The sequence below is a fragment of the Dipodomys spectabilis genome, unplaced genomic scaffold (genome assembly GCF_019054845.1).
Source record: "Dipodomys spectabilis isolate Male_0828 unplaced genomic scaffold, ASM1905484v1 ptg000125l, whole genome shotgun sequence".
In the NCBI taxonomy this organism is placed as follows: Eukaryota; Metazoa; Chordata; class Mammalia; order Rodentia; family Heteromyidae; genus Dipodomys; species Dipodomys spectabilis.
In genome coordinates this window covers 16,295,404-16,320,529 of record NW_024870802.1, presented here as the reverse complement: position 1 = coordinate 16,320,529, position 25,126 = coordinate 16,295,404, and the positions used below count along the sequence as shown (strand labels likewise).

The 25,126-nt window shown below is 43.1% G+C and overlaps 1 protein-coding gene across 3 annotated transcripts in view; it reads right to left on the bottom strand.

The window, feature by feature from the left end:
- Window positions 1–846: 846 nt before the first annotated feature.
- Blnk (B cell linker) overlaps window positions 847–25,126 on the bottom strand; it is a 47,588-nt gene continuing 23,308 nt past the window's right edge. Inside the window, exons 4-18 of one of the 3 annotated variants that reach the window (XR_006148839.1) lie at window positions 22,966–23,006; window positions 19,959–20,115; window positions 16,537–16,700; window positions 14,798–14,876; window positions 14,302–14,373; window positions 13,083–13,152; window positions 11,969–11,996; window positions 11,193–11,235; window positions 10,464–10,548; window positions 9,664–9,695; window positions 8,151–8,227; window positions 7,010–7,093; window positions 4,568–4,723; window positions 2,341–2,466; window positions 1,480–1,568 (exon numbers count right to left, since the gene is read on the bottom strand). Coding sequence is in view for 2 of the 3 variants with exons in the window: in XM_042689286.1 (XP_042545220.1) it covers window positions 1,449–1,568; window positions 4,568–4,723; window positions 7,010–7,093; window positions 8,151–8,227; window positions 9,664–9,695; window positions 10,464–10,548; window positions 11,193–11,235; window positions 11,969–11,996; window positions 13,083–13,152; window positions 14,302–14,373; window positions 14,798–14,876; window positions 16,537–16,700; window positions 19,959–20,115; window positions 22,966–23,006 (1,208 nt within the window). In the remaining variant the exon portion in view is untranslated. Of the gene's footprint in view, window positions 1,569–2,340; window positions 2,467–4,567; window positions 4,724–7,009; window positions 7,094–8,150; window positions 8,228–9,663; window positions 9,696–10,463; window positions 10,549–11,192; window positions 11,236–11,968; window positions 11,997–13,082; window positions 13,153–14,301; window positions 14,374–14,797; window positions 14,877–16,536; window positions 16,701–19,958; window positions 20,116–22,965; window positions 23,007–25,126 lie in introns of all 3 variants that reach the window. The other 2 variants (XM_042689286.1, XM_042689287.1) reach the window with 2 other exon arrangements.

Genomic DNA, 25,126 nt, shown 5'->3' with positions numbered 1-25,126 from the left:
GTTGGGGTACCCAATTTCTAAAACCTATATATCTGATTTTGTTGTTAGATATGTCTGAATTTTATTTGCTTCTTAGGGCTATTCGTAATAGGGATCATAGTCTGGGAGATTTAAAAAACATCTGTTGTCTCTCAGTTATGGATGCTGGATGTCTGAAATCAAGATCTCAGCAGGCTCATGTTCCCTCTGGAAACTGCTAGGACATCTGTCCTGACCTCCTCTTGTCTTTGTTGGTTTCCAACAATCTTTGGCACTCCTAGGCTTGCAGGGTGATCACCCTAGTCTCTCATCTTCATATGCTCTTCTTCCTGGATATCCCCTGACATAGTCTTCCCTCTGCATTTCTATTCGTAGCCAGACCTCTTCTTTTTATAAGGACACTAATTACTGTATTAGCCACCTATTTTACTGATCTCAACTTCATTATATCTATAAAGACTGAACACAACTGAACTCAAATAATATGACATGTAATATTCTCCCTACCTTTCACATGAGTCTGAGTCTATCAATACTTTCTAGTCTTTCTGAATACTTCATGAGACTGCTGCTGTCTTATAATCCAGTCTGTTTCTCATTTGAAAATTAGACTTCGCAATTAGCTTTCTTAACATTTCAACATTGTCTAGAGTACACAGTAGAAAAAAGAACTTTGATATGACAAAGAAGAACATATTGTTGGTCTGATTTAAGACCTTAGACATGGAAGCTCATACTGGCTATGCTTTACTGACCATCAATATCTGCTTTTCTGCTCTCTGGAATGCTGTCCTATGAACTGGTGCTTCCATCTAGTTTTTCTGTCATTTTGCTTTCAAGTTAGGTTCCATGTAATAGTCATACAGATCAGAGAGAATAATTACCTTTAATAAGTGAAGGTAAAATCCAGCGGAACTTCTAAAAAGTTGATTTTCATATACACTACTCATGATTGGGAGCAGATACAAAAAGGAACCATAACACCCTTACCCCATATCTGCACTTACAAATACCATAGATTACCTATAATAGTTTGTTTTCTATACATTCAAATTTTAACCAAGACAAGATGGTACGTATTTGACAGAAGAGAACCTACTTATATTCCTGCACAACTGAGCACCTCACAGTACTGAATTTCCAGCATCTTTGTTTTATCCAAAAGTAAAACTTTCTTATTTTGGAAATAGAATGTATTTTTCTGAAATGACTGAAAATACAGTACACCTGTTTTTTTTTAAAAATATGTTTATTTGGAGAATGTTAGCACAATTCTACCTCCCAAGGTATGCATTCATCAGCTTGATCAGTTCAGGTGAGTATTGCACACAACTCAATAGCTGTTTTCCTCTTCTGTGTTACTACTGATAATTAATAATCCAAAAATCTGATGTTTTGGAAGTTTATCTAAAAAGGAAAAAGCTGTGGAAAATGTTTGAAGCAATGGTTTTAACCACCTTTTTCTCTCTTCAGGAAACTTTAACTGCATATTTCAGTCGGGTGGAATCTTTTGTGTTATTCTGACTGTCAATAAGAACCAGAGGATTGTGTTGATGATTCTTGATAATTTCAGCAACACTTCCAAAGTACTAGAAGACAAAAACATGGATGAATTAAACATGTTTATTCATGTTAACTTCATGCTCCACTCCTCCCATCATCTCCCATTTTCTCAAGATCCCAGCTAATCTCCTGCCCAAACAGTCCTGTTGTCTTGAGTTTTGAGGGATATGGAATTTCTTATATTTAGTAAGACTAAAAACACAGCCTCAATTAGCATAACTGTAGAAAAATTACTTTGAGTCATAATACATATTTTAAATACTTTGCTCAGTTAAAAAATATTTTGCTTTTTATTTAGTGTCAAGTGTGAAGTTATCTACCAGTGAATATTTCTACCTTCTCCATAAAGAGAACAAAGTATCAGTTATATCACACAGGTCTTAGACATAAATGACTCAGGGAGCTATAGTTTACATCTTGAGTATCTCCCAAGAGCCGACAGGCTAAAGTCTTTGTTCCCAGAATGGCATTATTGAAAGCTAGTGGGGCCTTTATGAAGTGAGGCCTGTTGGGAGGTCTTTAATTCATTGGGAGGAGATGTCCTTAAGAAAACTGTGGGGAGGGCTGGGAATGTGGATTAGTGGTATAGTGTTGCCTAGCATGCACAAAGCCCTGGGTTTGATTCCTCAATACCACATAAACAGAAAAAGCCGGAAGTGGTGGTGTGGCTCAAGTAGTAGAGTGCTAGCTAGCCTTGAGCAAAAGAAGCTCAGGAACAGTGCTCAAGCCCTAAGTTCAAGCCCTGCACCTAGGAAGAAGAAGAAGGAGAAGAAGAAATAGAATGCCTTGCACTCTCACCATAATGTGCTTCTACAGGCCCAAGAAAACAAGCATCAATCATGGATTGATGAAAACTGTGAATCAAATTAAGCCTTTTCTCTTTATAATTTCATTATCTCAGGTGTTTTGTTACCGTGATAGAAACTAAAACACAGGAAAGGATATAATAAATAGAATTTAGTACCAGAAAGAAATTATTTCCTACATACATTTATATTTTGTTAGTTTTCTTTTTTGAATGAGAAAACTTTAGAACCCACATGCTTCCATCTGTGCCTAGCTACCAGTAATAAGCTTACAGCTAAGTTAGTGTCTAGTTAATAATGAAATTTCATGCTGGACTCTCATTGTACATAATAAGTTTTATATGTATATGTGTGTGTGTATATATATATGTATATAGCTATGTATATAACTATATAGAGATACAGATATTTTTTGGTGGTCGTGGGGTTTGAACTCTGGGCCTGGGCACTGTCCCTCACCTCTTCAGCTCAAAGCTAGCGCTCTACCACTTGAGCCACAGCGCCACATCTGGTTTTCTGAGTGGTTTATTGGAGATAAGACTTTTCCTGCCCGAGCTGGCTTTGAACCGTGATCCTCAGATCTCAGCCTCCTGAGTAGCTAGGATTACAGGCGTGAGCCACCAGTGCCTGGCTAAGTTTTATATATTTTAATCACATCTATAGGAGTTAAGGTTGTCATATTTATTTTTCTGAAAGTGATTAGATTTTAAAGATTGATTAAATGTAACACATACCATTAAATTCCTTAAGTATCCAACAGTGCTACAAATTTAGTTACCAAATAAGTGCAATTAGAATTATTTTTAAAAATGGTAATTACTTCACATTAGTGCTATGAATCCATTAATTAGTAACAGTTGATTTTATTGTCCTTTATTTTTTCATATATAAATATCCAGAATAAAAAAAGTAGGAATAAATATAAAGCCTTTGTAAACCATTTGGAGAGCTTCCAAAATCTATACATTAAATAAATATTTAGAGCACAAATCAACTTTTTCTAGTGAAATGCCAGTTATTTGTAGGTAATTGGTTATGAATGTTAGGTCTTGCACCTAACATGTGAGAGACAGGGGCCTTCAAGTACTTTTTTTTTTTTGGGGGGGTCCGGTTGTGGGGCCTGAACTCTGGGCCTGGGCGCTGTCCCTCAGCTCTTTAGCTCAAGGCTAGCACTCTACCACTTGAGCCACAGCACCACTTCCGGCTTTTTTCTTTTTGCTTATGTGGTGCTGAGGAATCGAACCCAGGGCCTCGAGCATGCAAGGCAAGCGCTCTACCACTGAGCCACCTTCCCAGCCCTCAAGTAATTTTTTTTCGGGGGGGGGGAGAGGTTGGTCATAGAGCTTGAACTCAGGGCCTGGGTGCTGTCCCTGAGCTCTTTTATGCTCAAGCCCTGCACACTACCACCTTGAGCCACAGTGCCACTTCCAGTTTTTGAGTGGTTAATTGGAGAAAAAAGTCTCACAGGGGCTTTCCTGCCCAGGCTGGCTTCCACCACAATCAGATTTCAGCCTCCTAAGTAGCTAGGATTACAAGCATGAGCTACCAGCACCTGGCAGAACTTTTATAATATTTATTCCTTACTTTCTCTTCTGTTACCAATAACATTTTTTATCTTTTATTTCTTTGTGCCAGTATTGGGGCTTGAACCAGCTCATGATATTTAAAATTTTAAACTAAGATAAGTACTGGTGGTTCACACCTGTAACCCTTAGCTACTCAAGAGGCTGAAGAGCCAGTTTGGGCAGAAAAGTTTCAATAACTCCATCTCTAATTAACTAGCAAAAAGCTGGGCTAGAGGTATACCTCAAGTGGTAGAGTGAACAAGCCACACAAGAGCTCCAAGCTCTAAGCTGAAGCCCTGGTACTAAGGAAAAAAACCCAAAAGATTGAACTATAAAAATTCTAGAAGAAAATAAAGGGGAAAAATTCATGACATTGGATTTGGCCAATGATTTCTTTCTTGAATAGGACACTGAAGGCACCCAAAACAAAAAAAATAGGCAAATAAGACTGCATCAGACTTTATACTTCTCTGTGTGCACAATACATGGCTATAGATCTAAATTAAAGGAAATTCTAGCTGGGTATGTTGATGCATACTAGTATTCCTAGCATTCAGAATGATGAGGCAGGAGGATCCTAAATTCAGTGTCAACCTGGGCTACATAGAAAGATTCTGCCTCAACCAAAAGTAAAATTAAATAGAAATTACTGACCTCTTCACCATTTTTCTTTCTGCCCAAAGCATATTGTTTTGTTGCTTCAATAAATCGCACAGGAATATTATAGACTCGCTTATTAAAGAATACAACTAGTGTATATGGTTGTTTGGAATCATGACCAGAGCTTTTCCGAATAAGAAATGATCCATCCTGCTTAATAAAAATAAAGCATTATTATAGCTAGTATTACTTAGCATTTTATAGTTTATGAACTATACAATTCAATTGATGAAAAATACGTATATGCTGGTTATTTTCTAAGAAAATTCACAAAACATATACTCACTAAAAACCATAAGTGAACCACAACATTTAAAATCCCAGCTACTTGGGAGGCTAAGATCAGAGTGATCTTAGTTCAAGACCACCAGCTAAGGCTGGTGTCAACAGAAATAAACACAGTGTAGATATGTGTGCCTGTCATTCCAGCCACAGAAGGAAGCATAACTAGAAGGATCATGGTCCATGTTAGCCTGGGGAAGAAGACTCTATCTCAAAAACAAGCCAAAGCAGAAAGAGCTAGAAGCATGGCTCAAGTAGTAGAGCTTCTTCCTAGCCAGCTTGAGGCCCTGAGTTCAAACCTCAGTAACAGAAAAGAAAACACACAAAGTCATGAGTGAGGTCAATGTTGTCATGTTATTGTGTTTGTAGTTTAGAAATATGTGAAGGGACACAAGAGAAAACCTAGAGGAAATTTTTGTTTTAGTGAGTGCCAGCGGAGCCTGGGCTTCAACTCAGGTGCCCAGGACCTTGAGCTTATGTGCTCAAGGCTAGTGCTCAACCACTTTGAGCCACAGCTGTAGGAGTCTCATGAGCTTTCCTGCCAGGACTGGCCTTGAACCATGATCCTTAGATCTCAGCCTTCTGAGTGGCATGAGCCACCAATATCCAGTTTATTTTTTTTTTATTTTTATTTTTTTTGGGGTCCGGTCGCGGGGCCTGAACTCTGGGCCTGGGCGCTGTCCCTCAGCTCTTCAGCTCAAGGCTAGCGCTGTACCACTTGAGCCACAGCGCCACTTCCGGCTTTTTTCTTTTTGCTTATGTGGTGCTGAGGAATCGAACCCAGGGCCTCAGGCATGCAAGGCAAGCGCTTTACCACTGAGCCAACTTCCCAGCCCCTCAATATCCAGTTTAAATGGACACTCTTCAATATAGAAACATGTCCACAAATCATCTGTGAGTAAAAACAGTAGTTAAAAAATCCATTCATTTAGACTACTAAATGAATTGGGAGTTAAAACCTTTAGCTGATGAAAATTCTCAAAGGACTCATGATAAAGAAAAATCAGCATAATACCTTAATTTTTATTAAATATTACATATTATTCTAGCATTAAAAGTTCAAAAAACCAAAAACTGGACAAAGACTTCAAGAAGAACTGCAACAAGAATGGATCTAAGTTAGAAAAGAATTTGAAGAGAAACTGTATTTTAGGAACAAGGAGATCATTTGGAGATGTTTGAGGACTAAATAGACAAAGATTTACTATGTGACATTGAAGAAAGAGATGGAGATCACTGAAACATCTGAAAATGAGAATTAATAAAATAACTACATTAAGGTCTGGGAGACAGTGGTTGGAGCAAAAGAATGATTTAAAAATCTAAAATACATGTGATTTAGGTCTTTGACAAGAAAAAGAGAACAATAGAATGGAACTATCCTTTGAGGCTATAAGAAAACTTACTGGATATAAGGGCAAACTTATAGTGACATATTGAAAGATCTTCTGTGTACTTGAGAAAACTCATCTGAAATAAATTAATTCAGACATACTCCAATACAATTTGACTTTTAAAAACTGTGTAGAAGCCAGATGCCAATGGCTCATGCTTGTAGTCCATTCAGGAGGCTGAGATCTGAGAATCACAATTCAAAGCCAGCCCTGGCAGCAAAGTCCATAAGACTCATCTCCAATGAACCACCGAAAGTCAGAAGTGGAGCTATGGCTCAAGTTGTAGAGCACTAGCTGTAAGCACAAAAGCCCAGGGACAGCACTCAGACCCTGAGTTCAAGCCTCAAGACTGGCACAAAAAAGGAAACAAACAAAAAGCCTCCTAAACAAAACAAAAACTCAAGCCTTCAGACTAAAGAACTAAAATTACATACAAGGGCAAGAAAGTAACACTCAAGTCGGACTTCTCAAAAGCCTCACGTCAAAAGCTTCAAGTCAATCCTGCAGAACAACTATCTTAAAAACTCAAACTAAGTCAGGAGCCAGTGGCTTCTGCCTGTTAACCTAGCTACTCAGGAGGTTGAGATCTGAGAATTGAGGTTCAAAGCCAACCTAGGCAGGAAAGTCTATGAGACCATTATTTCCAAGTAACCAACAAAATGATAAAAGAGAGGAGTAGGAAGCGGGTGAAAGAAATGAAGAGGTGCTCTACAAAGAAGGATGCTGAGGGCACAATGATGGCATTCAAAGGCAAACAAACCTTGTTGGATCTATGTAACGCCTCTTCAGCAGACTTCCGGTCACAGGAACCAGCATACCAGGGTTTAGAATGAACATCAGCTTCCTGTGAAAATGAAGGCATTGTTCAGCATGTGCTAGCGGTTCCTTTAATGTTTATAAAGACTTCTGCAACTTCTGTGCCAAGACTCACTTTGTAAGAGCAAGCTGGAAACCAATAGTCTGCATCAATAGTCTGTGAGTCTGTGGTTCCTTTGCCCCACCCAGGCACTGTCTACATTACTTGGCTTTAGCTGCTAAACTTAGTTCTTGAACATAACTAAATCCTGCTAGGTTCCTGAACCACTACTTCCTTCCTTTCTCCCAAGTAAATTACAATCTCTCTTCCATTCAGTTCTTTTTTTTTTTTGGTCGGTTGTCCGGCCCATTGAGTTCTTATTACTCGCTGTCTGTGGAGTACACTGTAATTTCCAAAGTGTTTTATGAATATTATCTGACTTCATTCTTGCAAATAACAGTACATACCTTCTTTGAAGGCAAGGGTAACTGTTACCATATTTTGTTTACATTTTTATATCAGATCAGGAGGACTTATACAGGGCACAGACTCCATTCTTCTGTCTCTTTTTAAACTGTGCTATCTTAGGTGTTTTATTCTAAACTTTCACAGTTCTATTCTGAGGAAATCACAGTTTAAATAAAAGCTATGTTAGAAAAATTAACAATAAAGCTGGGCGCCAGTGGCTCATGCCTGTAATCCTAGCTACTCAGGAAGGTGAGATCTGAGGATCGTGGTTCAAAGCCAGCCCGGGCAGGAAAGTCCCTGAGACTCTTATCTACCATAAGCCACTAGAAAACCAGAGTGACACTGTGACTCAAGCGGTTAAGAGTGCTCGCCTTGAGCTGAAGAACGCAGGGACAGCTCCCAAGCCCAGAGTTCAAGCCCCATGAACAACCAAAAAAAAAAAAAAACAATAAAAGCAACACATTTCCTTGCAGGTTTGAAGAAATACTAATTGTTATTCAGGGCATCAGGAATACCAATCAGAATAAACAGAGCAAACCAAAACCAAGGCTCTGTTCTCAAGCCTTACTCCAAACTCTTTTCAGAAGACATTTCCACTTATGCAACAAGCCACTGAGAGGAAGAGCTCATGTCATACCTGAACTGAAAAAGCGGGATTCGATGAAAAGTTAGGGGATGGTCCATCCACAGACGGGCTTCCCCCTTCTGGAAATCCTGAGAGGGATTTGAGAAACACCAATTAACTTTTCCTGTTTCTTTTCTTTTTTTTCCTTTTTTTTTTTTTTTTGCCAGACATGGACCTGAACTCTGGGCCTGAGCAGTGTCCCTCAGCTCTTCAGCACAAGACTAGCTCTCTACTACTTGAGCCACAGCACCACTTCTGGCTTTTTCTGCTTATGTGGTGCTGAGGAATTGAACCCAGGGCCTCATGCATGCAAGGCAAGCACTCTACCACTGAGCCAGCTTCCCAGCCCCAACTTTTCCTGTTTCTTGAGCAGGTACTACATCTATACTGCACTGCTGTGATGGCTTCTGTGGGGGACACATACCAGAAAAACTGTTCTCAAAGTATGGTCTCGGGATTCTGGGAAGTATCCCCAGATTTTGGGGGAGGATACCAGACGCCTTTATTTTTTCAACGATTTATCTTTGTGATCTCTATTTTCCTTCATGTATTTCCGAGAGACGTAACATACTATCTGTAGCGAGTGATAGGAAAATCCAGCAATCTTCCTTACTCAAGACAGTAAAGAGATAGGAAAACCTGAGATAATGCCCCTCCTCCTACTACTATTCTTATTGGGAATTACTTATTTTCCATAAAAATATGTTTTGCTACCATGCAGTGAGTTATATATTATTTTAGGTAAATGAAGTTTCCAATGTTTCAACAGTTTTAACTCAATATATTTAGTGTTAATAGGAAGAAACATGTGAAGCAAAGTTCTTTAGGTCTGCAGAGTGAAGTGGTCCTGACCAGTCAGGAGTGTGGCCTAGCAAGCATTCAGCCTTGAGTTCAAATTCCAGTATCACCAAAAAGTTACTAGACAGCTAGATAACTAACTAACTAAATAATAAAGTGGTCCTGAGACCAAAATATTTGAAAATTGCTGTCTTAAAGGCATAAATTCCCTTAAGTTTACAGCCTAACTATACAAACGCTGAAACAGAAAATACATAGGTATATTCGTAGTTGTTTTTTTTTTTGTTTTGTTTACTACTTATCCATTCTTTTGTTGGGTTTAAATTTTTAAATTATTTTTTGTTTATCTGGTACTGAGGAATCAAACTCAGGGCCTCATGCACACTAGGCAAGCGCTCTACTACTAAGCCACATTCCCAGCCCCTTGTTCATTCATTTGTCCATCCTTTCTTCTGTCTCTTTTTTGTATGGAGGCATTTGGGTAAATAGCAGCCAATAAAACAACAACATTCCCTCCCCTCCTTACAAGACTGTCATATTTTCCTTGAGGGAAATTATCCACATATTTGCACTGTCCTCTTTGTAGACATGCTTGAGATGGAGAAACAAGCAGAGGCACTAAGACCACAGCTGAAAGTGACCCCTGGGGATAAACCCAGGTCTGTGAGGTAGCAGTCCAGCTGCACCTCTACCTTGTGGCCCTCTTTGTGATTTCCCTGTAACTTACTTGGCAGAGGAATCGGTTTCTGAGGGAGAGGTCTGAAAAGAAGAAGGTAAGATAAATTAAGGGGGTAAGGCACAGTATGATTTTGTTGGTGGTATTTACATGGACAGAACTATGAAGAAACTCATTACAAAGGCTAATAAGACATATCTCAAGTCAGGAGAGGCACCAAAATCTTAAAAATCAGCTAAATTATGCCTTTTAGTTTAGCGAAAGAAGGAGTCTTGACTGAAATGTTATAGTTAAATTAAATCCAATAATTAACCTGGATAATAGGTCTCTACAGTACAACCCAGTTTTGACTTGCTTAAGACCTAAGATTTAACTACAAAGCAGTGACCTATTGGATCTTTATGAAGCACTAAAAACTAGAGTCACTGTGCATGCCACTAAGCATGCATTCATTCCTACAGCAACAGAAGGATAATCATTATTTGTTTGTTTATTTATTTTTGAGGTAAGGTTTTTCTGTATGGGGGAGGGACTGGCTACGTAGCACAAATTGGCCACAAACTCACATTCATCCTTCCTCAGCCTCCCAAGTGCTGAGATTACAGGTGAATACTACCACATTGAGCCGGAAACTCATTTTTTCAAAAAGTGACTCCCTAGGTCAGTCTGCTAAAAAGGGCTCAAAAACTATCAGTCTGGTCTTAGTAGATGGAGGAACCCAGATTCAGTTTCCGTTTTGTTTAGTGGTACTGGGGTTTGAACTCAGAGCCTTAGTGCTTACTAGGCAGGAGCTCTACCTCTGGAGCACATCTCCAGCCTAGAAACTTGTTTTTAAAGAGAAAGAGTCTTACTTGAGGGCAGGCGGAAACACTGGTGACTGGACAGCTTCTTGTCTGTGGCTAGATCCTCGGTGGCGTTCAGCAGGGATAGGCTTTTCTGCATTAGGAGAAATCTTATATTAGGATTAGCGTGAAATGTTTATCTCCAGCAGCAAACCCAGCTGCATCAGCTTAGAAGGACCATGTTTGGTCAGATGTCTTCCCAAGAATGTCTTCAGCATGATGTGATTAGTTTGTGCACTTTTCAGCCCTGTGCACCGCAAGTGCTATTGGGATCAGGACTCCTACCTAGCAATGTTCATGGATTCTGCATCTGGGAGGGGCTGGAGTTTAGAGTGGCAAGGTTTGACATCCACAACACAATTCACCTCTACTTTCTCTGTCATTTCTCTGACTTTTCAAAATTCATGACCTCTGCTGAGCTGTTAACTCTTAAGATATGTGAATGGCTCTTAGCATTCAGATTTGTGGGGTCTTGGCACTTTCTTGTCCATCCTACCTGTCCTGTCTGCAAACAGATATGTGCTTGGCACATGGGCTGCAGCCCTACTGAAGACCCTGCTTGGTGAGCCCAGGTCTGAGCTGGCTTTGCTACACATTATGTGTTGCCAAGTGAAAGACCATTTTGTTTCAAGAACTCAGTTTTATATTTCAATTAAATCTGGATTCCACTTATATGCAGACACGTAATTAAACATTACTTTCAGAGAACATGCTTATCCTTAGAATAAATAAGTTTACCTTCACAAACACTTGACGTGGCCTGTTGAGAGGCAACTGGAGTCTATGCAAAAGAAAAGGAAAGGCAGTGCTATTCAAACGAGCAGAACATGGAAACACATGCCAAAGTAATACTATTTTAAAAGAGTGTTGGTCAACTTTTCTTTGACAGATAGTTGTCCCTTCACTCACACACAGTTCTAAGCCCAACCAGACAACTGTCCAGAAGTGCCCCTTGGAGGCAGCTTGAGTATCAACTTGCTCTGTCAACAGTGGTGCTTGTGCAGTGAGCAACTTGCACCTAGCCTCACCTTGTATGTTTGCAAGTGATTGTCAACTGCAGGCTTCTAGTAGGTTCCAGGCCCAGGTGGACCGCCTTCCATGAGGGAATGGCCTAGGTTCACCAGGTTCTGGCAAGCATCTGAGTTTTGACTGAGTCTGTGTGCCTGATAAGACACTGGCCTGCCATTTGCTCCAGGGTCAACAGGCCGGAAGTGGACACAGGGACTTTCCTTGGTAAAGGCAAGGTGTTAAGAGGCCTGGAGCCTGGCTGTTTGTTTTCTGATCTGTCTGCATACACTTAACAAAGGAGCTGCAAGGGTCTAGCAAGGAAGAGCTCCTTCTAAGTATCACCTACTGAGCTACCAGAGGATCTGCAGTCCTAGCAACTGTAAGGACAGCAGCTTCAATAGCTAAGAAGGCTGTTTTCATGATAGCAAGAAGCATTTTCAACCTTAATGAATATGGAAACACAGGGCAAGAAATAGGAAGCACTTTGAAATGGAAAAGTAACTTACTATCTTCAATGGGGTAGCTGTTTTCCTCCTGGGGAATAAAAAGAGATTGGCTTTGATAAAACATAATGAAAATGAAGTGAAGTTGACTACCATCTTATTGACAGATTTAAAGAGGATCACATCTATAATTTTAGCTACTCAGGAGTCTGAGATCAGAGAATCGTGGTTCAGAGCCAAGTTGGGACAGAAGGTATGCTTTAAAAAAATAATACATTGAGCCAACATTACAACATTCATTGTTTGCAAAGAGCTTTTGTTTGTTTGTCATAGAGCTTGAACTCAGGGCCTGGTGGACTCTGTCCCAGCACGCTACCACTTTGAACCACAGCTCCACTTCTGGTTTTCTGGTAGTTAATTGAAGGTAAGAGTCTCATGGATTTTCTTGCCAGGGCTGGCTTTGAATTGTGATTCTCAGATTTTAGCTTCCTGAGTAGCTAGGATTATAGGCATGAGCCACCAATTCCCAGCTTGTAAAGAGCTTTTAAATCTAGTAAGCAAGAATAATTTGTGTATCACTTTAGAAAAGCACCTTGCCACTGGTGTTTGAAGTGCACACTAGCGTTTGTGCAAACATCATGTACATTTATTGCATATCATTTTTCTGTTTGCAAGAGCAGTGGAAGAGGAGAAAAGGAAACCTGCTCCAAGGGCTCAGAATCATTCAGGGTCCTCTGAAGGTGAGGCTATCTTGCAGAAAACTTGATCAGTATACTCAAGATTTAATTGAATGTAGTTAGACTCTTAGCTTCCCATGTCATCAGGAGCTACCCTGGTCCAATGTTCAGCCTGCTTGAGGGGGTGAGGAATGTCCATTGGAGGTTCCCAGGGCAGCAGGTTCCCAGAATTCCATTCATCCAGTCTCACAAGGTTTCTTTTTTTTGGGGGGGTCCGGTAGTGGGGTCTGAACTCTGGGCCTGGGCGCTGTTCCTCAGCTCTTCAGCTCAAGGCTAGCGCTCTACCACTTGAGCCACAGCGCCACTTCCGGCTTTTTTTCTTTTTGCTATGTGGTGCTAAGGAATCGAACCCAGGGCCTCAGGCATGCAAGGCAAGCACTCTACCACTGAGCCATCTTCCCAGCCCTCTCACAAGGTTTCTGCCTACAGTGATAACTCACCCGACCCTGGGCAGTGGGGATGGCACCGAGGGTGAAGATGACTTGGAATCCCAGGCTCCGCTGTTCCGACCTGCACAAAGACAAATGAGGGTCCGTCGTGGTTTTCTGTCCTTGGGTCTGATGGTGTCAGAGAGGCTGATTCACATTTTGTGACTCACATTTTGTGTTGCTTTTATCTAACTGTGTCTACCAGGTCTGAGGCTATGGGGCAAACCTGTTGCTATATTTAAAAACAGTATGTACTCTTAGAAAAACTTCTTTTTTCTATCCAAGTAGTTTTGCTTCCTTCCAGTTAATCTTGTGAGAATTGTTTTTTGAAAAGTTCCTGCTTTGGCCCAGAGGCTTGACCCTTGTTAATTACATTTTAGTTACATCCTTTTCCTGATGCACTTTAATTACGGCATCTCATTAAATGCCTCTTAAATTTTAGTTACATCCTGTTAATTGAGCCACATCCTTTTGCGGGTTGTGAACCTGAGCTCAGCCAATCTGAAAAGGGAGGAGCCCACCTGCTCTGTGCTTGCTTGACAAATTTTTGCTTGATGGCATACTCTTCTGCAGAAGTTAGCTTTGCCTTGTCAAGTTCCTTTTGAGTTGATGTCCTTATTCTTACACCCCAACATCCCAAGCTGTTTCTTCCATCTGAATAGCTCTGAAGGGCTTCTTATGTCCACAGACAAGCCCAGAGCCCCCTGATTCAATGGAGCCCCAACCAAGAGCTCATACCTTATGTGTATACAGTGCACAGAAGATGACTACAGATGGTGTGCAGAGACAAACAACTTCACACCCACCACCTCCAAAACAGGCACACATCTTTATCTGAGACCCTCCACTTCAACCCAGTATATCATTCAACACAGTACCTCACCTTACTGGTGGAGAATGTTCATTAGTTCATTTCTGAGGTCCTAGGGCCTTTGCTTAGGGCCCGCATAGGCAAATTAGGGCAAGTGGTAGCCTATTCCCAACAGTTCACCTTCGGAAGTCATCCACGGGACAGAGGACCTTGTCCTCTGCCCCAGGCCTCCCTCCCCTACCAGTAGACAATGCTAATCTTTATGATGGAGGGAGGGAGAGACACAGGGTAAATCCTCACCTAGAGATTGAAGACAGGCTTGCAGGGAGAGACCAGAGCTAGGCCAGTTGCTCTCCTCAGGAAGGTGCTCTGCTATTTGGACACTGTTAATCAGTGAGATAAGTCACACAAGTACTTTACCTGAAGGTGTCCCCGGAAGAGGTGTGGGCTTTGAGGAGCTATTTGGTTTGGTCGATCTGTTCACCAAGGGAGCTTAAATAAACACATACAGAATAATTACAGAAGGTGGCTCATGCCTGTAATCCTAGCTACTCAGGAGGCTGAGAACTGAGGGTTGAGGTTCAAAGCCAGCCCGGGCAAGGAAAGTCCATGAGACTCTAATCTCCAATAAACCACCAGAAAACCAGAAGTGGTACAATGAAGAGGTGAGGGACAGTACCCAGGCCCAGAGTAAAAGCCCCACACTGACAAAAAAAAAAAAAAAAGATACAGATACAGATAATTACAGAATTCCCATTTGATGAGGGTGCTCCCTGTTCTGGCCAGCGGGGAAGGGAGCCAGAGCAGACAGCCCTGGCATGGTCCCTTCTGAGACTCTCCATGCTTTCCCTGGATCAGCCTTGAATGTCCTCACCTGCTGCCAGGAATTTCCAGGGGCTTCCCACTGCAAACTCACCTTTTTCAGATGGAAGTGGACCGCTTTCTGTGGGGTGAATATAGTTTTCATTATCTTCCACAGGGACCACATAATCAGCCTAAGAGAAATGTAGAGATGAATGGTGGACTGCTAGGAGGACTGATTTTTTTTTAAGAGAAACCTTATTGGGCAATCCTTCGCATAGGATTGCACTTTGTAAACCACAGTGCAGTGCGATTGGGCATAGAGTCACGCCTTGGAATTTGCTTGTATGCATTGTATTTGCATAAAACCAGTGGCGCCCTCTTACGTGATCTAGTAATCACCATTACTTAAATGGGAATGAAAATCATTGTAGGGTTCTGGAAGTGATGGCCAGAAAAAAAGTGATTATAGGGGCTGGGAAGGTGGCTCATTGGTAGAGTGCTGGCCTTGCATGCCTCTGAAGCCCTGGGTTCGATTCCTCAGCACCACATAAGCAAAAAGAAAAAAGCCGGGAGTGGCACTGTGGCTCAAGTGGTAGAGCGCTAGCCTTGAGCTGAAGAGCTGAGGGACAGCACCCAGGCCCAGAGTTCAGGCCCCACGACCGGACCCCCCCCCCCAAAAAAAAAAAAAGAAAAAAAGTGATTATAGTCAAAACCATCAGTTTTACAAAAAGTATTATCTGTCTGCATCTTGTTGAATCTGTGGATTTAGAACCTACTGAACTAGAAGTGACTGAGTTGTCAGAGTTGCTCAATCATCACCACAACCTAATTTTGGAACATCATCACCAAAAAAATAACTCCGCCCCCCCAACAACCTTGAACTCATTGGTCACTTTCCTGATCTAGTCAACCACTAATCAACCCATCTCTGTCTCTACAGATTTGTTCTCGCAAAACATTGCATATACATGGAAGCCTAGAAAAATCCTTTTAAATTATTCATTTTTTAAACTCTGTTTATTTTGCCATTCCTGGGGCTTGAACTCAGTCAATGCATTGTCCCTGAGCTTTTTTGCTCAAGGCTTTTTGCTTAAGCCACAGCTCCACTTCCTGCTTTTTACTAGTTACTAACTGGAGATAAGAGTCTCACTGACTTTTCTGCTTGGGGGTAAGTGGGGGCTTTGAATCTCAATTCTCCCAGAGATCTTTTTTTTTTTTTTTTTTTTTTTTGGGTCCAGTCGTGGGGCCTGAACTCTGGGCCTGGGTGCTGTCCCTCAGCTCTTCAGCTCAAGGCTAGCGCTCTACCACTTGAGCCACAGCACCACTTCCGGCTTTTTTCTTTTTTCTTATGTGGTGCTGAGGAATCGAACCCAGGGCCTCAGGCATGCTAGGCAAGCACTCTACCACTGAGCCACCTTCCCAGCCCCGAGATCTTAACATTTTTATTCTTGCTTGTCCTTGACTTTCTTTATCCTATCTAAAAATTCAACTGGATTAAAAAAAAAATTCTTTCTTCTCTTGGCCTCCCATCTGCCAGCTACACTGCAGCCTCCTCCACACTCCCCCACTCTGAGTCTGGCCACCTCAGGGCAGCTGAACCCCACCTCACCTCCCAGGGCTCCACTCTCAGCTATTCTGAGAAGTGGAGAGTCTCCTAAAATCCAGTGTCCTTTTGCATTCTGTGCCTGAATTCATATCTTGAAGTGTTTTTGCCAAATGAAGACAGAAATTACTGTGAGCCTAACAGTTGGTGTCTTCTTTCTGTCCCCTGCCACCTTATTCCTACCCTGAAAGGATGAGCGTCAGCAGGCAGCCCCAGCCACCTCCTCTCTGCATCCTGTTTTACCTTACCTCGGCCTCAAGGAGGCCTCTGGGTTTGGGTGGGACTTGAGGCTTCTGCAGAGCGGTGGAGGCTGGCATAGTGGAGGCCAGCCTTGTTTTAGCCGACGGCCAGCTGGGTTTACTGGGAAGGGTCTTGCTGAAAGGTGGGGATTGCCTCTGGCTTGATCGATTATCTAGAGCAAACAAAAGAAAACACTGAAAAGGCTCTGAATTGTGTCTTGAGTGGGAATCAGCGAGATTTAGAAATTGCAAATCCTGGGAAGGAGGTGGGTAGGGAGCTGGTGGCTCATGCCTGTAATCCTAGCTACTCAGGAGGTTGAGAACTGAGAATTGGGGTTCAAAGCCAGCCTGGGCAGGAAAGTCCCTGAGACTCTTATCTCCAGTTAACCACCAGAAAACGGGAAGTAGCACTGTGGTTCAAGTGGTAGGGTGCTAGCCTTGAGCTGAAGAGCTCAGAGACAGTGCCCAGGCCCAGAGTTCAATCCCCACAACCAAAAAAAAAAAAAAAGAAAAAGAAAAAAAGAAAAAAAAAGGAATTACAAATCCACCAGCATCCCAGTAGCTGCAAGTGATCAGTATGACATTCCTTACAGAAGCAAAGTGAAAATATTAGGTACAGCCAGGCACCGATGGCTCATGCCTGTAATCCTAGCTACTCAGGAGGCTGAGATTTGAGAATCGTGGTTCAAACCAAGCCTGGTCAGGAAAGATGAGACTCTTATCTCCAATTAACCAACAGAAAACTGAAAGTGGCACTGTGGCTCAAGTAGTAGAGCGCTAGCCTTGATCTGAAGCGCTCAGGGGCAGGGTCCAGGCCCAGAGTTCAAAGCCCACAATCAACAAAAAAGGAAAAAAATAGGTACAAAACTCTATCGACAAAAAAGGAAAAAAATAGGTACAAAACTATGTCTAATTGACTTTGATAACAACCCATGATGGGATCAGAAAGGGAGGGATAGAAGGTGGTAGGCTCGGGAGAGCTGACAGACCAACTCGGCCAAGCATAGTGGACAAGAGCAGCCCAGAGGCTTAAGGAGGTGAGACTCAACACCATTTACACACTATAACCGCCCCTCTGGAGCTTTAAAATTGCCCAGGCCTGGGTTCTACCATGTTTGAATATCTGAGATGAAGCCCGATGCCACACATTTTAAAAGTTCCCCAGGTCTAGCCAGGGGCTTGTGGATCACACCTATAATCCTAGCCACTTAGATTTCGATCTGAGGATCAAGTTCAAACCAGAGAGGAAGGTCTAACAGATTCTTATCTCCAATTAATTAGCAAAAAACATTAGTGGAGATGTGGTTCAAGTGGTAGAGCACCAACCTTGAATGAAAATTCAAGCCCAAGTACCAGACATACAAGAAAAAGTTCCCCAGGTTGTACAGGAGTTATGAGGGGGTGGCGATCACTTGTCTGGATCAGCCTATAAATTCCTTCCCTTAGTGACTTCCCTCAATTCATGGAGAAGCTGTGAGATCCCCTTAGTCCAGGACCATCCTCTCCAGCAGGTGCCAGGGAAGGAACTCCAGGTCTGAAACCAGTTGGGTCTGGGTTCTGTCCCCTGTCCTGCCACTTAGCCTGGGTCTGTAGTTATTCAGCACCTCTAGAACTCATTCCCTTGTTTCAAAGCTGAAGACACAGGGCTCCACCTTGGAGAGTTGTTGCAGGGATTAGAAAGACTGCAGTGAATGCAGGGGTGTGGAATACCTGTCTAAGAAATGGAACTAATGTTATGCCAGGTGATGAGAGCTGCAGAACCCCAGTCTACCCACCTGCGCTGGGAGCCCAGCTTTGATTTGGACTGGCCCACCATGGGAAGTGCTTAGCACAGGAATAGCCTGTGTTCATATGGGGACAGCACAGTTGCTTTGTCAGGCTTTCCAGGTGCCTACTCTGCCCTCCTCCTTTGCTTCTTCTTGTCCCAGGCCTGCGGTTACCATCACATTTGCTGTGCTTATGCCCTAGGCTATCTGCTTGGCTGTGCCTGTCATTCTGTCCGTTTTATTTGTAGCTCTTCGAGTGTAGACTTTTTTTTTCCTTTTTTGTTTTTGTTTTTCATGCTGGGTATTGAACCCAGGGCTTCAAACCACCATTTGAGCTACTTTTACCCCTTTTTGATTTTGTTTTTGAGAAAGGGTTTTTACTAATGTTGTCTGACTGGACTCAAACTTAAAATTGTCCTACCTTTGTTTCTCAGGTGGGTGGGGTCACAGGTATGTGCCACCATGCTTGGGTTAAATTTCTTAATGCAGTATTTCATTCCATCAGAATTAGCAAAACATAGAAGACAGGCTTTGAAGAGTATGTCCTGAAATGAGCTCCTTGACCAACTAAATTGTGTGTGTGTGTGTGTGTGTGTGTGTGTGTGTGTGTGTGTGGAGTGGGGAGTATGTATGGCTATCATAACCCCTCATCCCCCGGCCTGGGTTGTTGAAATGATTGAATGAGGTTTACCAAATTCATGGGCAGTATGTGTAGCAGAACGGTGGCTTTGAAAACTGAGGAGTCTAGCTCCCATGCCAACCCACTACTTATAGAACCTTGGCCCAGTGAGCTCACCCCTCTGAGGCTCTCCTCCTTCCTTTGTAAAATGGAGAGAACTCCATGTAGGTCACAGCAGTAAAGCACCACATGGTAATCTAAAAATTCTAGCAGTTTACTGCTGTGCCTGCTGCTGTGCTTAGCATAAATCTGGCTTAAGGAAGTAGGTGCTCAATAGATCAATTGTGAATACACACCGAGTTGTACTGCTGCCCTGGAAGGAGGCAGCTGATGGGAGCACTCCAGACAAATAATGCAAGCATCGCCCTCAATGCTCACACACTTACTCTCCTCCCCTTCGGGCACCTACGGACACTGGAATACAAATTTCTTCTTGATGGACAATAAAAAAGGCACACCCCACATTCAAGACCTGAGCTGTGCTTATTTGACCTCTGAGGTGAATTCTAGGCCTAGAGGTCCTTGCCAGCACCCTACTCCCAGGGAGACCCCACAGTCTGAACTCTTGAGGATGGGCCCTTCAGCAGAGATGGAAACATCAGGCTTAGCATTGCGATCACGGATGAAAAGGCACCCATGTTCTGTGTGAACTTCCTAGGAGAAATTCCAAAACCTGGCATACAAGAAGTTAGAAGAAAACTGGGGACCAGTCTTAGTGTTGGTTTTCTGTGGGTCTAGGGGATGGAACAGGGGCAGGGCAACCATCAGGATGTACTTTTCTTATTCATTAATCTATGAGTCATCTATTTATCTTTACCAGTTTTCAATGTTCCTGGTTTACATGAGGCCTTCCCCCTAGGATGGGAAAGTTTCACCACTTGGGCTTCGTTCCCTGTGGGCACCATTTGGAGGTATAAGCCCCAAGGTGGACACACCCGCAGGCCCTTTCCTCTGTGATCCAGACGTGGGGTGGGGGATGGCCTCACCTACATACTCGCCCCTGGTGAAGGGCAGAGCTGGGTGGATGGTCCTCATCTCATGCTCAGCGGGGGGTGGTTCATAGCTATCATCCCCATTCTCCTCCGCGGGCATCACATACATCTCCGAGTCCGAGTGCTCGTCTGGGTTTTCATAGTCGCTGTCCTGCAAATGGAGATACCATCCTTAGTCCCTGTGCTCACTCAGCTTGAGAAATCAGAACTGTTTTCACAGTGGCAGGACCAGGAGGCTGTAGCTGGGGTAGACTTCAATTTGCAGGATTAGGCAACTGGTGATAGGCAAAGCCAGAGTTTCCCACCTCCAAAGCCGCTTGCTTTGCCCACCACCATGACCTGGAGAACAGGTGAACTCTTTAATACCAAGGGTGGCTAAAACTACAAGTGGACAAAGAATAGCAGATGATTAAAAAAAAAGAAAAGAAACCAAGCTCACACTAGTCATCCCAGCTACGCAGGAGGCTGAGATCTGAGGATCACCCTTCAAAGCCAGTCAAGGTAGAAAAATCTGTGGGACTCGTATCTCTAATTAACCAGCAAAAAGCCAGAAGTGGAGGTGTGACTCAAGTGGTAGAGCACCAGCCTTGAGCAAAAAAGCTAAGGGACAGCGCCTAGGCCCTGAGTTAAGTTCCGGTACTGGTATAAAACAGGCATAAAACAACCAGGAAAAGTACATAATACTGATGGCTGAGGATAAATAGGGGGGAGGAATGTTGAGGAACAGACAGATGCCTGGGGAGGAGGACAAGTTGGTCTTTAAGCAGAGCAGCTCAACTATGTGTTGAACTGTGTTATGTTATAATGCACTCTGAGCTTGTTTTTTTTTTTTTTCCTTCTTAATACAAATTTGCTAAGTCTATATTTATTAAGCCACAGTCATATGGTCTGAAAGTTTGAGGAATGCAGTAAAATCTTCTGAGCCTTGCAACTCCTCCTGAGACACCAAGAATAACCACTTTCTTGTGCACATTCACCAGGGAATTCATATTGTACTATTTGTGCATGCAGCAGTGGGAAGAACTTATCTGACTCAAGACATAAAGGGCTTCTGTGTCCACAATTTTCATTGCTCCCTCTGATCCTGTTCCCACAATACAACATCCAGATGTGGTTTTCCAATAGACAGGACACCTGTTTTGGGGGTGGGGGGGAGGCTGCCTCCTTTCACTTGTAATTTTAGAACAGGAATTAGATACCAAGCCTGGAAGCTTCAGAACCAGCCTGCATTCCTCCTATGTGTGCTGGAGATCCACTAAAATAAAAATAATGGGGAGATGCTTACTCAGTCCTTGCTGTAGGTGGTATCTTACTGAATTTTGGATGTCTGACTTTGAGGCATGTTATTCCCTCCTTTTCAGAACAATTTTACTTTGTGTTTTTCTTTCTTTTTTTTTTTTTTTTTTTTGGGTCCGGTCATGGGGCCTGAACTCTGGGCCTGGGCGCTGTCCCTCAGCTCTTCAGCTCAAGGCTAGCGCTCTACCACTTGAACCACAGCGCCCTTCCGGCTTTTTTCTTTTTGCTTATGTGGTGCTGAGGAATTGAACCCAGGGCCTCAGGCATGCAAGGCAAGCACTCTACCACTGAGCCACCTTCCCAGTCCCTACTTTGTGTTTTTCTTTTTCTTTTCTTTCTTTTTTTTTTGTCAGTTGTGGAGCTTGAACTTTGGGTCTGGGCACTGTCCCTGATCTCTTCAGCTCAAGGCTCTACCACTTGAGCCCCACCACCACTTTTGGTTTTCTGGTGGTTAATCAGAGATAAGAATCTCATGGACTTTGCTGCCTGGGCTGGCTTTGACCCACGATCCTCAGCTCTCAGCCTCCTGAGTAGGTAGGATTATAAGCATGAGCTGCCAGTGCCCAGCTTACTTTGTGTTTTCTAAGTTCCTACCCTGCCATTTTTGTACAACAAGCCAGTTCCATTCTCTTTACTCATCCTGGGATTGAACCAACCCAATTTTCTTTCTTGGTCACAGGTGTGATACAAAGCTGCTACCAGCAGGGGGTGATGTTTCAGCATTTCTGGGAGATCAACCACCTTTGGGCTCTTGGAGGAACTCCAAGGCCAAGTGACTCACAGAAGGGTTCCCTGCCCACCCCCCCCCCCCTTTTTTTTTCTATTCTTTTTCTGTGGCTGAAGGAAGATGATCTGTCCTTAAGACTGCAGAAACTCCTGGGGGTGTGCAGAGCCCAGAACTGGGTTCAGGTACAATTCTGGGCATTGGACTAGGGATCTAGTTCTCATTCTACTGAGTGGCAGTAGGAAAGTCGCATTTTCAATCTCTTATTTCCTTATCTATGTAAGGATGTGCGGAGGCTTTCTGGGATTCCTTCCTGATTCCAAACTCAGATTCTGGACGGACTCAGTACACACACACACACACACACACACACACAAGCCTAGGAGAAAAGTGGCTTCCACTTTGTGAGGGGGTTGACAGCTCATTCTGCCACTGCACCTACCAGTGTCACCATAGTTACATCCTTCTCTCTCACACCGTGACCTCCAAAATTCTGCTTATATTATCTGGATTTGAATTTAGTAGCTCCCAGACATTGAATGTGGAGGTATCTTGTGGGCCTGGCATTAAACTCTTCAGATACAAGTTGATTTGAAACTCCTGGACAGAGGTCAGAGAGTGATGTACTAGGAGAATGTAGAATGGCAGAATGTTTGCCAACTGATGGGGTAACACTGACACATTTTGGCACCTGTTGTGGCTGAGCCAATGAGAACTGTGAATGGGGTCAAGTAACTACCTCATACAGCCCTGGCCATGATGACTTGACGTAATGACTGCAATGCTTTAGACTGAGTGGCCAGGTCAGGTCAATCATTACCAGATTATTGGCTCCTTGTCTGGAGGTGATCTTTCTAGTGTGCCCTCTGCCTATCTCCAGTGAATCTCAGCTGAGTGCCAGTATGGAGTTCAGAAACAAGCCCTCTAAAAAGTCTCCCACAAGGCCCTAAGATGCTTTCAATCCCAGGAGCAAATACTTACAAAATCATCAGACCACTGCTCTCCCTCGTCTGCAGGGCTCTCTGAAACAGCAAGAGACATGGAATGTATGAACAGGACTGTCAGCTGTCTACAGTCTGAACCTGCCTTTCGATCTTTTTGGCTTCCTGGTGCCATTTACTTGGCTTTTAGCAGTTACCACAACCATCTGTTCATTCTGACTTCTTCAGAAGACAAATGAGTGACATCCCACTGGGGCTGAAGAATGGTGCTTCTGACCCATGTCTGTCTTTGTCCCTACTCTGTGAATGTGGCTCTCCTTGAATTGGCATGTGGATCTATCTATACTAGAATGAACACTGGACAGGACTCAGACATAAATTCTCATGCAGATGCTGGTCCCAGCTATTGAGGAGTGCAGGAACACACCTCACGTCTGGAGGCCTCTTTCTACATGTATACAATAGAAAGTAACTTCTGTGATTCTCTTGGGCTCTAGGTTTGACCTTCTGTTTGTTGTTGTTTAACAATGATTATCTAATACTTTACTATATTCTAGGTAATATTGTCTAAGTTTTATATCCACATAACCTTCTCAAAAATTTGTGTGGAGGCTGGGTGCCAGGGGCGGTTATCCTAGCCAGATCTCAGAAGGCTGAGATCTGAGGATCATTGTTCAACACCAGCCTGTGCAGGTAAGTTCATGAGACTCTTATCTCCAATTAACCAGTAAAAAGCCAGAAGTGGAGATCAAGTGGTAAAGCGTTAACCTTGTGCAAAAACGCTCAGGAACAGCACCCTGGCTTGAGTTCAGGCTTCTGGACTAGCACACATATCCATTAAAAACACATATTTGAGGGCTGGGAAGGTGGCTCAGTGGTAGAGTGCTTGCTTTGCATACCTGAGGCCCTGGGTTCGATTCCTCAGCACCACATAAGCAAAAAGAAAAAAAGCTGGAAGTGGCGCTGTGGCTCAAGTGGTAGAGTGTTAGCCTTGAGCTGAAGAGCTGAGGGACAGTGCCCAGGCCCAGAGTTCAGGCCCCAAGACCAGACCCCCCCCCCAAAAAAAAACAAAAAAAAATATTTGAGACAGAAAATGACTGAGTCACATGTCCATGGTCAGATAGTGAAGGACAGAGCCAGTACCAGAGCCCTGGAGGCTGACTTCAAAGCTCATGAAGATTCTCAGAGTGAGCCTCAGTTTGTTCCAGGGAGCAGGTACCATCCGGGCTCTGTGGTGGATTGGGGACACAAATGGAGGTGACAGACTGTGGGTCTGAAGTAGCTGACAGCTTGGAGAGGAAAATAGGTCTGAGTTATGGCAGCCAACGAGAATGAATATTTCTCCTTCAAAACACATTACAAGTATGAGAAGCCAACCCCATCCTACAATGTGACCCTAGAGGTCACCTGGGGTTTACTGTGCTGTGTAGAAAATCAGCCAGTAACAGACTATAGGACAGAAAGACTGAGAGCCTTGCACCCCAGAAAGTCCCAGTTCCTTTCTATACCATGGGACATTACCAGCCTAGAGGATGAACCTCAGTTCCTCAGCACAGCAACAGGACTATTCATTTGTTTGTTTGTTTTCTCTTTGGTCTGACACTCGAACTGGAACATACTTCCTGCTCATTGACAGGTGCCCTACCACCTAAGCCAGGCCTTCAATGCCTTATTTATTTCATATATGCCATTTCTACTCCTGGCCACAGCAGACTTCTGACTGTAGCTCCAGGTGGAGATCCCAGTAATGGGATTTTCTAGGTGAAATATGGCCTTGGGACCAGAGCAGCCACCATTTAAACAATGTTGGCAGTAGTTCCCTCTCTTGGGAAAGCCATGGCAAATGCTCAGGGGAACTTCTCTCTTCTATCCAACTGTGGGCCATAAATTATTTTCTGATATAAACAGAAAATAATTTTTAATAAATCACTCTTTGGGTTGACCTAGCAAATGAAAATGTATTTGTGATCATTGGTAATTCCCAAGAAGTTCAAAGAAAAGTCCTTTGCCTAATACAGTCACCTACCACTGTGAGGGAAGAAAGTTCTAGTCCCTGGGATTACTGAGGATTGACACTTCAGGTCACAAGCTGTTTCTATTTTGGCTATTTTGATAGAAAACTTTAGATAATGCCTTTATGAAACCCCCGTCCCACTGGACTTGCTGAGCTTTTTTGTTTGTTTTTGTTTTTGTTGGTCCTG